At 42.5% G+C, this 13,703-nt stretch overlaps 1 protein-coding gene across 1 annotated transcript in view; it reads left to right on the top strand.

The window, feature by feature from the left end:
* Positions 1-12,306, top strand: part of LOC120063882 (ubiquitin-associated protein 1-like) — a 37,552-nt gene extending 25,246 nt beyond the window's left edge. The window contains exons 4-7 of the mRNA XM_039014203.1: positions 934-1,710; positions 1,885-2,037; positions 9,018-9,119; positions 9,450-12,306. Of these exons, the coding sequence (XP_038870131.1) occupies positions 934-1,710; positions 1,885-2,037; positions 9,018-9,119; positions 9,450-9,590 (1,173 nt within the window). The 3' untranslated portion in view covers positions 9,591-12,306. The remainder of the gene's footprint in view (positions 1-933; positions 1,711-1,884; positions 2,038-9,017; positions 9,120-9,449) is intronic.
* The last annotated feature ends 1,397 nt before the right edge of the window (positions 12,307-13,703 follow it).

Here is a 13,703-nt window from a genome sequence, read left to right as displayed (position 1 = left end):
ACGGAAAACCGATAACCAAATGGCAGTTTAAACATTAAGACATTTTCACACTTGTCACATTCTGAGTCTGTATTAGGGGGGCACCTCTAACTGTTAAAATGTCAATGTTAGCATTGAGAAATGGTCTTGGTCCAGTCCATCCCATCATTTTTTGGGGCACTTATTCAAGGTAGTGTGTCATTTAAACCATGGTTGCATCAATAATTTGAATAATGTGCACATACTCCTCATGCTCCTCATGTGCACATACTCCACCATTGGGTGGAAAATACTCAATTGTCATACTTGAGTAAAAGTAAAGTTAACTTTATAAAAAATGACTCGAGTGAAGGTCACCCAGTAAACTACTATTTGAGTAAAAGTGTTTGGTTTTAAATATACTTAAGTATCAAAACTAAATGGAATTGCTAAAATGTACTTAAGTATCAAAAGTAAAAGAATAAATCATTTCAAATTCCTTATATTAAGCAAACCAGACGACACAATTTTGACAGATAGCCAGAGGCACACTCCAACACTCAGACATAATTTACAAACTAAGCATTTGTGTTTGATCTGGCGGACTCACCAGAGGTAGTAGATGACCACGGATGTTCTCTTGATAAGTGTGTGAATTGGACCATTTTCTTGTCAAAATGTAACAAGTACTTTTGTGTGTCAGGGGAAATCTATGGAGTTAAAAGTACATTGTTTTCTTTAGGAATGTAGTGAAGTAGAAGTTCGCAAAAATATAAATAGTAAAGTACAGATACCCCAAAAACGACTCAAGTAGTACCTTAAAGTATTTTTACTTAAGTACTTTATACCACTGCTCATGACTTGACCAGATTCAGCTGGCTTGATTAATCTCAATTCCTTAACTCTCATGTCTGCTGCTGCTCAACTAACTAGTCCCGCCGGTTCTCTCTCTTCCCTCTTCTCTGGGCACTGCAGTATGATTTCTCCCTGGAGAGGCGGAGCGTGCGCTGGGGGGCGGAGCTGGCTGAGGCCCGGGCTGCAGAGGCAGCCAGGGCGGAGCTAGAGAGCAGGGAGCACTCGCCCCCTGCCCAGGACCCTGACGGGGGATCGGCCTGCGGGGGGAAGAGACCATGCCCTGCCGAGGAGCAGGACGCTCTCCCGCCCGCAATGAACCCGCTGATGGCCAGCTTGCGCCACAATGCTATTCTCACCCCGCTGCCTGCTCCAGCCAGGCAGACCGCTCCCAGCATCCCGACCCCACAGTACCTTAACCTGGCTGACTTTGAGCGCGAGGAGGACCCCTTCGACAAGCTGGAGCTCAAGACACTGGACGATAGGGAAGAGCTACGCAACATCCTCCAGAGCCAGCCCCAGCCACAAACTCCATCCCCGCCTGAGGCACCCCAACCCAGGCCAGCATCTCGAGGCAGCACCCCTCCACCCCAGCTCCCCGCCACCAGCCTTCCAGCCAAAACGGTCTTTGCCCACAAACCCAACGGGCTTGTGGTGCTACAGGACATGGACAGAGCCAGGGATCTGGCTCGGGGACGGACAATGGACCCTGACCGGCCCTGCAACATCCGCTCGCTGACTTTCCCCAAGCTGTCAGACCCCGGGGACTCAACCTTTGACTCCTACTGTCTGGCCCCTGTACCACGTAGCCTACCCAACGGCAGCCCGCCGGCACCCCAGCAGAAGAGGGAGGAGCCACCCAGTCATACCCAAGACACCCAAAATGGGGCACTAAAGCAGGTGAGCTTTGCACGCGCACGCACATGCCTTGCCTAGTTTCAATTACTGAATGCTTTGCTTAATTCTCTGAAACTTCTCAAAGGCTTCAAGGTTTTGTGGACAAGAGGAAGATGTGTATATATATTTTTTGCCCGTATACAGATATGACGCTACAAAAACTCTCTCCCTCCATAGATAAATGCAGGTCCTCCCCCTCTCCCATGCAGCGGGGCGCTGCTCAGCCTGTCCCCCAGTGAACGGCAATGTGTGGAGACCATAGTGGCCATGGGCTACTCTTACGAAGGGGTCTTGCGGGCCATGCAGAGGCGAGGCCAGAACGTGGAGCAGGTGCGCCCCTCCGCTCTCCCTCCTCCAGGCCACAGCAGCCTAAGCCCATTTCTCCATAGAGATCTATTATAAAGAAATGTTCTATTTGATTCTGATGTCACTCACTCACTGCCCATTGCGCCCATGGTTGACTCTGAAATCATTATCGTTATGTGATTGTGTGTGTTCACAACATGTGGCTTTAGAAGTCCACCAGGCAACAAAATGGGGATGGTGGTTGTGAATAAATCAGTTGAATTTACGAAGCATTTTTTGTCTCGACACCATCCACCACCTTGGTTTAATGCAACCCTCAACACTATGATGGCATCAGACACAACAAACATGTTAGGGGCTTGTTAATGGTGAATAAACATTAGCTAACAATGTAATGATATACGCAGTGGATGTTTATGGTACTTTTCCTGCTAGCATCACTCGAGTATAATATTGTGGATTTAGCTATCCCTCTAATCAACAAAGAATATTAAGGTACAGAAAATTACCGGGGTGGGGGAAGTGGTCCAAAATAGGGGAGGGTTGTTTAGCTTTTTTTTTTCGGGGGGGGGGGGGGGGGGGGGGTGTTGTGTTTCTTTATATATTGGGCATGGGATAGTGCGTTTTTTCCATGGTTTACATTCGCCCTTTTGCAGGTTTGACTTTTCTGCACGCTAACTATACCACAGTTCAATGTAGTCTAACGGTTTATCCTGCCCTCTATCCACCATTCATAGTGACAATAGTGTAGGTGGATCGGTTGTCCAGATCTGCAATAGGCTAACTAGAAATCATACTATACACAAAATCATTAAAAGCTGCACCAATTTTCAATATAAAGTGAAAACATGAGACGTGCAGTTCAAAAAGCTCCCCCATTGGTACTTTTATTTTCCCCCCCAAAGGAATTATGTAGACTAGCCTACAACACCATAATGCAGTGAATAGTTGCGTTGTTATATTCAAGTGAGTACAACATACTCTAGGCTGTAAAAGGAAATAATTGCATTTGAATAACGGAAAGGCACAGTAGCAGGCCAGTTTGGCAGTTTATTTTTTAAATTCTAATACTGAGATCCGCTGTGTTGCAGCTGATTATTCTCCCAAGTCAACCTATAATAATGTGGACACATATGCTCTCAGCATGCCCAATTATTCAGGAAAGCTCAACGCACTCTCTGTTCTGCCTCCGATCCAAGCGGCTATTCCTCGCACACCTAGAACCTAACGCTTCAATATAGCCTAAATATTTATTTTTTTATGTTTAAAATGTATACCTTTTTATGTGTCATAAACACAACCAGTCACAATGTTTTAATCTGATTAGGTTATTTCAAAAGTCTCCTGTAGGCTATCTGCGCACATTCGTCCAAAATATAATTCCAGCAGCCAAACTGTGCACCTGTCATGCCATTTGATGAATGAAAAGGGACCTCTGTTACAATTTTCTAGCCAAACCTTCAATACTGGATACAAGGTAGGGAGGGATGTATTTTCTGTCTGTAGAGATTAACGTAATCTATTTGATTGTGGTGTTGAAAAAAACTTTGATGTTGAAGCACCCGAAATCGGTGTTGCATAGATGTTATATAAATATAGCATTATTAGGTCAAAAATGTGACCCCCCCCCCCCCCCCCCCCCCCCCCCAGCTGATCATTGTCTGCAGCCGGTTCTGATCCTAGTTTAATGACAAGCAGGGAGAGCCAGCGAGCTTGTCTGGTGGTCGGCGAACCCTCAACTTTCTGGCCCGTAGCCCTGCGACTGTGCCACAAAAGTACGCTGAAAAGGCAAAGTCGATATCCGCGTTTTATAAACACAGGGTCACTACAATTATTGTTATTTGTGGTCATAAACATGTTGAGGTAGTTTAGTGTAGGTCGTGATGTGAAAATATATTTTTTACGTTTGGAAGGGTGTTTATTTGTTTTTCTTTTACCTGGAGTTATGATGGCTAGGTGGGACAAGCACGTTTCAGTCACATAGTGCCTTCAGAAAGTATTCACACCCCTTGATTTATTCCACATTTTGTTGTATTACAGCCTGAATTCAAAATGGATTAAAGATGCACTATGCAGAAATCGCGCCGCCATTTCCTGGTTGCTAAAATTCTAATAGTTTTCCTAATTTCAGTTTGTGACGAAAACAGCAAGTATAGTGTAGAAAATCATTGTACAGTCTAAACCGGTGAGAAATATCTTCCTTAACCAAAAATATTGTATTTTAAGCTGTTTGGACCTGATGTACAAGACCGGAAGTAAAAGACGCAAAAACAAAACTTAAAAACAGGAAGCATAGCGCACATAGAACAGATCTGCTGCTTCTTAGACTTCAGGATAACAGATGCAAATCAAATTTTATTGGTCACATATTTAGCAGATGTTATTGAGGGTGTAGCGAAATACTTTCCGGCTGTAATATAATAACACAAAAAAAAACGTTTTTGGGCTAATGTAAATAATAACACATCTATTGTGTTGCCTAGTCACTATATACCTACCTTTTTATGTACATACAGTGCCTTCAGAAAGTATTCATACTCGACTTATTCCACATTTTGTTACAGCCTGAATTCCAAATGGCTTAAATGGATTCACACACATTACACCATAATGACAGTGCAAACTGTTTTTAGAAATTTTTGTAAATGTATTGAAAATGAAATACAGAAATATCTAATTTACGTAAGTATTCACATCCCTGAGTCAATACTTTGAAGAAGCATCTTTGGCGGTGATAACCGCTTTGAGTCGTCTTGGGTATAGCTAATACATTAGTTAGCAAGTTACCTAGTCAATCCGGTTATGGGGAGAGTCAAGTCCAGCAGTTTTACTCACCGCAGGGGATTCAAGTAGATACTTTTTCAAATGAAAAAGCATCTGAGTCAGCTGTGCTAAAGAAGCTGAAAGAACTTGACTATTTCAAAGCAACTAGCCTTGACAACATTCCTGACAGATTTAAGGGATGCTATGGTAATTATCATCCCCTGAGTAACTCACATTTTGTAAATCTGTCTATTGAACTAGGGATTTTCCCCAGTGAACTATAACTTGCAATGGTCATTCTTCTGTATAAAAAAAGGGAGTAAGTTAGGCCGATTTTAGTTCCTATGATCTGTCTCAATCCTGTTTATTTTATCGAAGGTCATGGAAAAGATTGTTTGAGCAGATTGAGTCATATTTCCTTACAATACCTACTATATGAGCTTCAATCTGGCTTCAGGAAATCCCATTCCACCGACACTTGCCTACTATACAGTGCATTCGGAAAGTATTCACACACCTTGACTTTTTCTACGTTACAGCCTTACTCTGAAATTGATTTTTTTTTTTAAATATCATGCTACACACAAATCCCCATAAAGTGGAAACAGGTTTTTAGAAATATTTGAAAATCTATTAAAAAACAAACCTTATTTACATAATTATTCAGACCCTTTGCTATGAGACTGTCTAGATAAGGTCCCACAGTTGACAGTGCATGTCAGAGCAAAAACCAAACCATGAGGTCAAAGGAATTGTCCGTAGAGCTCCGAGACAGGATTGTGTAGCGGCACATATCTGGGGAAGGGTAGCAAAAATGTTCAACAGCATTGAAGGTCCCCAAGAACACAGTGCCTCCATCATTCTTAAATAGAAGAAGTTTGGAACCACCAAGACTCTTCCTAGAGCTGGCTGCCCAGCTAAACTGAGCAATTGGGGGAGAAGGGCCTTGGTCAGGGAGGTGCCCAAGAACCCGATGGTCACTTTGACAGAGCTCCAGAGTTTCTCTGGAGAATCTTCCAGAAGGACAATCTCCACAATCATCGCTGCAGCACTCCACCAATCAGGCCTTTATGGTAGAGTGGCCAGACGGAAGCCACTCCTCAGTAAAATGCATATGACAGACCACTTGGAGTTTGTCAAAAGGCAGGTAAAGACTCTCAGACCATGATCAACAAGATTCTCTGGTCTGATGAAACTAATGAAACATTCAGGCCGAAGAGATTGAACTCTATGGCCTGAATGCCAAGCGTCATGTCTGCAGGAAACCAAGCACCATCCCTATGGTGAAGCATGATGGTGGCAGCGTCATGCTGTGGAGACTGGGAGACTAGTCAGGATTGAGGGAAAGATGAACAGAGCAAAGTACAGAGATCCTTGATGAAAACCTGCTCCAGGGGGCCAAGGACCTCAGATTGGGGCGACGGTTCCAACAGTACAACGACCCTAAGCACACAGCCAAGACAACGCAGGAGTGGCTTCGGGACAAGTCTCTGAATGTCCTTGAACGGCCCAGCCAGAGCCCGGACTTGAACTCGATCAAACATCTCTGCAGAGACCTGAAAATAGGTGTGCAGCGACTTTTCCCATCCAACCTGACAGAGATTGAGAGGATCTGGAGAGAAGAATGGGAGAAACTCCCCAAATACAGGTGTCCAAAGCTTGTAGCGTCATACCCAAGAAGACTCGAGGCTGTAATCGCTGCCAAAGGTTCTCCAACGAAGTACAGAGTGAAAGGTCTGAATGCTTATGCAAATGTGATATTTAAGTTTCACATTTTTAATACATTTGCAAAAATTTCTAAACCTGTTTTTGCTTTGTCATTATGGGGTATTGTGTGTATATTGAGGGGAATAAAAACATATATTTTAGAATAAGGCTGTAATGTAACAATGTGGAAAAAGTCAAGGGGTCTGAATACTGTCCGAATGCAATGTATCTAACTGACCACATCTGGCTGGAAATTTTGTGGTATGGTTATTGTAGATATATGTGTCTACTAGGAAGAAAACAGATGGTGGATATGGATGGGACCCTGTCTAAACCCAAAAATCTTGAACTGCGGTGTGCCGGAAAGGAGTGTGCTGGGTCCATTTCTGTTCAATATAAATGATCTGAAAACTGCTTGTACATGTGACCTTTTCCCCTATGCAGATGATTCTGCACTGTTTGACAAAAATGTGCTTAACTTCTGAATGTCAGTAAATGGCTATATTACAATAAGCTGTCACTTATTGGACCCATCTTGTATGGGTCCAAAGTGAAACTGAGGGAATCCCCTGATTTTCAGGGGGTAGTAGGTGATATAGTCACAGCAAAATACTCAGTTAATTATCTTGGATGTGTGCTAAATAACTTCTTGTGCCATGCTCTCCACTGTCAGATGGTTATCTCCAAAGTGAACCATAAAATTAGGTTTTTGGCAAGAACCTCTAAATATCTGGATAAGAATGTAATGGTGGCATTGGCAGTGGATCTTGTTCATTGCCACTAAAACTATACATGCTCTTTCTGGTACAATAGTGCCCACAAGATAATTAAAAATAAACTTCAGATCTCTCCGATCAAATTAGTCAGGATTATTCTTAAACTTCCAGCACATACTCTTGACCATTCACACTTAGAATGCCTCAGATGGCTCAAAGTGGAGGAGAGAGTCTCTCAAATGAAATTGTCTTGTACGTAAGATTGTCCACAGTATGGTACCTATAACTACTTTAACTTGGTTCGGGATAACCATAAGTATTCCACTAAAAGGAGTGAAACTGACATTCCTTTTATATTTAATAGTGGTATGGGGAATTCAACTTTTTATACTCGGCTGTCCTTTTTTTCAAATGCATGTAAGTTCACTGAAAAAATTGCTAAATAGTAGCATGTCTCAAAAGTGACTAATAAGATTTATAGTACGTGGGTGAGAAAAATGCCTGGGACAAAAATACTAAAAAGTACCCCTTGGGGTCCCGAGGACAGAGTATGGGAAACCCTGCAATAGCATGATGCTGCCACCACCATGCTTCACAATAGGGATGGTGTTAGACAGGTGATGAGCTGTGCCTGGTTTTGTCCAGACATAGTGCTTTGCATTTAGGCCAAAGAGTAAAATGTTGGTCTCATCAGACCACAATCTTTTGTCTTATGCTCAGAGTCTTCCACGTGCCTTTTTGCAAACTCCAGGCGTGCTGTCATATGTCTTTTTCTCATGAGTGGCCACTCCCATAAAGCCCAGATTGGTGAAGTGCTGTAGAGACTGTCATTCTTCTGGCAGGTTCTCACATCTCAGCCAAGGAACTCTGTAGTTCTGTCAGAGTGGTCATTGGGTTCTTGGTCACCTCGCTGACCAAGGTCCTCCTTGCACAGTTGCTCAGTTTGGTCAGACGGCCAGCTCTTGGCAGAGTCTGGGTAGTTCCATATTTTTTCCCCATTTCCAAATGGAGACCACTGAAACTTTCAACACTCAATTGTTTTATACCCTTCCTCAAATATGCCTCATCACAATTATATCTCGAATATGTATGGACTTGGTATAGTTTCTGCTCTGACATGCACTGTCAACTGTGGGATCTTAAATAGACAGGTGTTTCTTTCTAAATCATGTCCAAGGAATTGAATTGGCCACAGGTGGATTCCAATCAAGTTGTAGTGGCGTCTCAAGGATCATCAAAGGAAATTGGATGCACCTGAGCTCAATTTGGAGCGTCATAGCAAAGGGGTTTGAATGCTTATTTAAATGACATTTCTGTATTTAATTTTCTCTAATTTAGCAAACATTTCTCAATATGTTTTCACTTTGTCATTACGGGATATTGTGTGTGTAGATGGGTGAGGGGGAAAAAATCAATTTAGGCTGTAAAACAACAATGTGAAATAAGTCAAGGGGTGTGAATACTTTCTGAAGGCACTGTATCTTAGAAATATTATAACTTTGTTCTGTGCTTCTCTGAGCATACACTTCGTAGCTAGTAGGCTATGGATAATTTGATTGAGACCACATTAAATAGCCAAAAGGCACACTTGTATTGTGCACCCAGCGGCGAATCAGAGATGAGGGGTGGCATCAGGCGCACATCGATATAGCCTAAAACAGAAATTTCATCAATTACAAATTACATGACCCTCCCCCATTTTCCTTCAAGTAACCATTCTGTAAATGTCGATCCGTCCCTTAGCTAGCAGATAAAGTCTGGGCTTACACAGGAAGCCCACACCTAAAGAGCAACAATATCTGTCATCCTGTGACCCAGGTGCTGGAGTACCTGTTTACTCACGCGCGTCTTTGTGAGCGGGGATTTGATCCTAGTGCCATAGAGGAGTGCTTAGATATGTTCCAGAACTCTGAAGAGAAGGTGAGTCCACCCACAGTCTCTCTCTCTCATACATATACACACACAGATATGCATGTTTATACAGATGCACTCAACATGCAGAAACAAAGATGCTGATAGCCAGCTATTGACTGTTATCTGTGATGTGTTTGAACACAAATGTCGAGTGGCCTAAGGTAGGATTCACTTCCAGTTTTCCCTGAACTTGGATACACCAAGCATCTACTGCTCTCCTCCTCCAACATTCTTTTGAAATGTTTTTAACAATCTTTGTTTATTCGATTTTTTTGTTAGTTAAATTGTACATAAACTGTCCGTAACAAGAATTCATATTTTTCATGATTTCCTCAGGCCTTGGAGTTCCTATCGCTGATGACGCGGTTCTGTGAGATGGGCTTTGAGAAGGACACCATCAAGGAGGTGCTGCTGCTGCACAACAACGACCAGGACAAGGCTCTGGAGGACCTCATGTCCCACGCCTCAGCCAGTTGAGCCCCCCAACCGTCCACCCTCTGGCCCCAGGCTTGCTTCCTTCCAGTACCACCCGCCCCTCCACCCCTAAACACACACAGTCTCCATGCCCCAACCTAGTTACAGCACAGAGGGGAGAACTCCCACCCCACCCAATGTAGCTATGGCGTCCGCTCATGACCCCACTCTGGCCCACTCACACACAGTGACTCCAAAAGAGAGACTCCAAGAAAGATAGTGAACACATACACTTCCATAAGTGAGAAATAAGACCTTGTGTTCCTAGAGTGTGGGGCAGTGGGCAAATGGACACAAATGAGCACCTGTGAATTGAGGGGGTTGGTTTATGCTGACCACATGCCCGTTTTACCTTGTCTGTCGATCACCGTGTGTGTGTGTGCTCCGTGGTGGTTTGAAGGAGGCTTGAACTTCCCATAGGAACATATAGAGGTGACTCGATGCTGAACAGCACTTTGGCAGTGTGCAGTGACTCTGTGGGTGGGACTTGGAGGGGACAAAGGACCAATGGACCCAGAACTGTGAGGAACCACTAGCCAGGCTCTACTTTCTACAGATTAACAGTTAACACTGACACTCCCAGCTAACTAAGCTGCCATCATCTGCTATTTAGAGCAGGCCTACAAAATGGTGGGAGGGGATGCCAAGCGGCCCATGTGTGACTTACTGACCGACCGGCGGCAGAACCTAAATGCGCATCATCGCAGAACAGAGAACTGACTCCAAGAAGTGCCCTATTCCTGCGACTGGCTTTCACAGATCTCATCTTTTCTATGCTGTTACTTTGCTTGTTAATTTGTCTCTGTTAGAAAGGACACACATTCATTTCATTTTTTCTTGGTGTCCTTTTTTTTGATTCTCTTTCTTTGCTTTCTGTTTTAGGAAGTGCATTAACAGTAATTAACTGTTCCTACTGCCTGTTGGCTCCTCCTGCACTGGAACAGACTGCAAGGCCAGTGGAGAAGAGATTGTCAATTATTTTGCAGGAAATATAAAACCTGTCCAAACGCATACAAGCACCCAATGGCACAGAGATGTGACAAACTGCACAGACGCACACACACCAACATTAGATATTGACTTATTTAAAAAGTACAGTAATATTTAATAATGAGATCAATATGAAGAAAAAATTATAAGCAAGCAAAATGATGGTGCTTTGAAACGGTCCCTATTGGGGTCGATAGACTGGACAGAGAGACGAGATAAATTGAAATGTTAGTTTTAGGTTGTTTTGCAACCAAAACGTTTGTGCAATAGATGTTTTATGTGACAGATGGGCACCTTTTTCAGACCCAGTGTACTTTTGGCGTCCCTGAGCAATGAGCAAATCCCAAAATGACGGATGGCCTTTGCTGGAGACACGCTCACTGGAGGATGAAATCTGTAGAAGAAAATATTTGATTTTGTTGTTTGTGGTCATTTTACTCCCCTCATTTATTGGAGTTCATGCTTCACTATCAACTATGAGTAGTGTTTGTCTGACTCGTCACACATTCATGCTGGTCTGAGTGTGTTTTGGCCTCCCCCTTGTGTCATGCATAGGAATCTTCCAAGAACAGGTCAGAAGATTAAACGTCTTACCAGTTAGATATGAACCAAATTCGTTATGGTGATATTTTATGTTCTAATTGTACTTCATTGTAGCTATGTTTTCACCTTGCATCGACCCTTTTGACTACTGATCTGTGTGTATGAGTCTACAGGTATTTTTGAAGTGCCATGATGATGCTCTCCGTTTCATGTGTGAATCTTGCACAGAAAAGTATCTCTGCCCTTTCCCAACCAAGCAGCCAGTCGATTCACGCTTCAAGATTACTTTTTGAAGATGACAAAAGATTTCTTTAAAATACAACAGTCTTGATCGTGCTCTGGTAATCAAGGGGAGATCTCTTTTATAGAATTCAACAGTCTTGATCTCCTCTGTTAATCATGGGGAGATCTCTTTAGAATGCATTCTTGATCTTCGGGTAATCAAGTGGCTCTTGTGACACATTATGAGATGGTCTGAAAAGCAGTACATAGGAACGTGACTGAAAATTGGCACTTCGCTCAGAGGTTGTATCTAGTTCTAGTTCGTGAACGAACAATTGTTGCAGGTTGACAAAAATCACTTCGGCCTATTGTAAGAACAATCTGGCATTGAGGACATATGTAGAGTTTGATCTTTCTATTGATTGTATATTGCCAATACATATATGACTGTGCCCTTAACCCAGAAGGATCCACTTGCCTGCAGATACTAAAACACCCTAGATCCCATTATGCGTTATTAGACTGTGAGCATAGCGTCTAAACGCCAGGCCACCTCCAGACCTTGTTCTGAACTAAAGGTGAACTTCAGCCTCCTGATAACTTGTACACTTCTTTGGGGAGGGGGGCACAAGAAGCCAAGCCACATAGAACACGTTGATGGTTGAGAGAACAGAAAGTGCTTGCCTGCTTTTTTTCATTGTGGACATTATTGGGTCTAAACCCCCCCCCCCCCCCCAAAAATAAAATAATAAAATAAATTGTGAGTCAATGAGAGTCTTGGGAAGGGCTGGTCTGATATGATGAATCTGGAGTTTGATGTCTTAATGATATGTGGTGTTCCTGGTAGCTCCTGAAAGTTTTTATAATTTTCTTTTTTTTAATCTGTATCCTCCTGAATAATTTGGCAGTTCTTCAATGTGATTAAACATGCACATCTTTTCAATGGTGTGGCTGTTATTATTGATAAGGTGTCTTGGTGTTTTTTATCAATGGTTTGGAAAACAAATAATTATATAAATTCTAGCTATGGTATGTTTTTCACTTTGTTTGTACAGCAGCACAATGGTTTGGTGGCAATTGTTCGACACATCAACAACCATGCAAAGAGATGATTGTTCCCTGAGCATTGTGGGTAAAGGCGAGAAACTTCCAGTGTTGTGGAGTGGTCAGCAAAAAATATATATATATTTGGTGCCTTTTTTTTTTGCTGCCCGAGTCAAAGCAGATGGGCTGTTCTGTTCATATTCTATTACTAACTTTGACATCAGAGCCTGACCTGTACTGTTATATGATCTACCTACGTTTGTTCCATGCCCAGTTCCATTTTAGAACCCTTTGAAACTGCCAGTGTGAAAAATGCCTTTTTGTGTTCACACAGATCTCAAAGAGCTGTATAGGTGAAAGCAATATGATTGAAGCTCGGCTGCCTATTGAGGGGCTGCATAGAGCAATAACCACACTGCTTAGCAGTGGTGGAAAAAGTACTCCGTTGTCATACTTGAACAAAAGTAAAGATACCTTAATGGAAAAAAGACAAATACTACTTGAGTAAAAGTGTCTGGTTTAAAATGTACTTAAGTACAGTGGTGGGAAAAGTACTACATTTTCATACTTGAGTAAAAATGCTATGCATCAAATTCCTTGTATTAAGCAAACCAGATGGCACAATGTTCTTGTTTACTTTTTTTTAAGGACAGCCAGGTCAGGGGCAAACTCCAACACTCCACATTTACAAACGCAGTATTTGTGTTTAGTGAGTCCACCAGATCGGAGGCAGTAGGGGTGACAACCCGTTATATTGATAGGTGCATAAATTGGACCATAATGCTGTTCTGCCTGAGCATTTGAAATGTAACAATTACTTTTGGGTGTCAGAGAAAATGTGCAGGTTAGCGTTTTTCATCATGAATCTTGTTGTGAGTGACCACTCTGCAGAGCTGCCCCATCTGTCACAGCCACCAAGTCATAAAATCTGAAAACCTAACCTTATCGACACTGCTAACCCGAACCTTGAATTAAGACCAAAAAGCACATTTTTAGTTTTCCTGAATATTTACAATATAGCCAATTTTTGACATTGCAACTGGCCTATCTAAGGGGAAATTGCTCCATTCTGCCTCCAGGACAATACTCATGACAAATGTCAACCTTCTGGAAAATGTATGGTAGTAAAAGTATATATTTTCTTTAGGAATGTAGTGGAGTAAAAGTAAACCAATATAAATAGTAAAGCACACAAAACGACTTAAGTAGTACTTAAAAGTATGTTTACTTGGTTACTTTACATCACTGCTGCTTACACCTACTACTACTTAAGTAACCAGTCTTCTAGGACCTGTGAACACCACAAGTAGCCTGGCC

The sequence above is a fragment of the Salvelinus namaycush genome, chromosome 2, assembly GCF_016432855.1.
Source record: "Salvelinus namaycush isolate Seneca chromosome 2, SaNama_1.0, whole genome shotgun sequence".
NCBI classification, from domain to species: Eukaryota; Metazoa; Chordata; class Actinopteri; order Salmoniformes; family Salmonidae; genus Salvelinus; species Salvelinus namaycush.
Note: the sequence above shows the minus strand (reverse complement) of the source record. Positions and strands in the feature narration are given on the sequence as shown.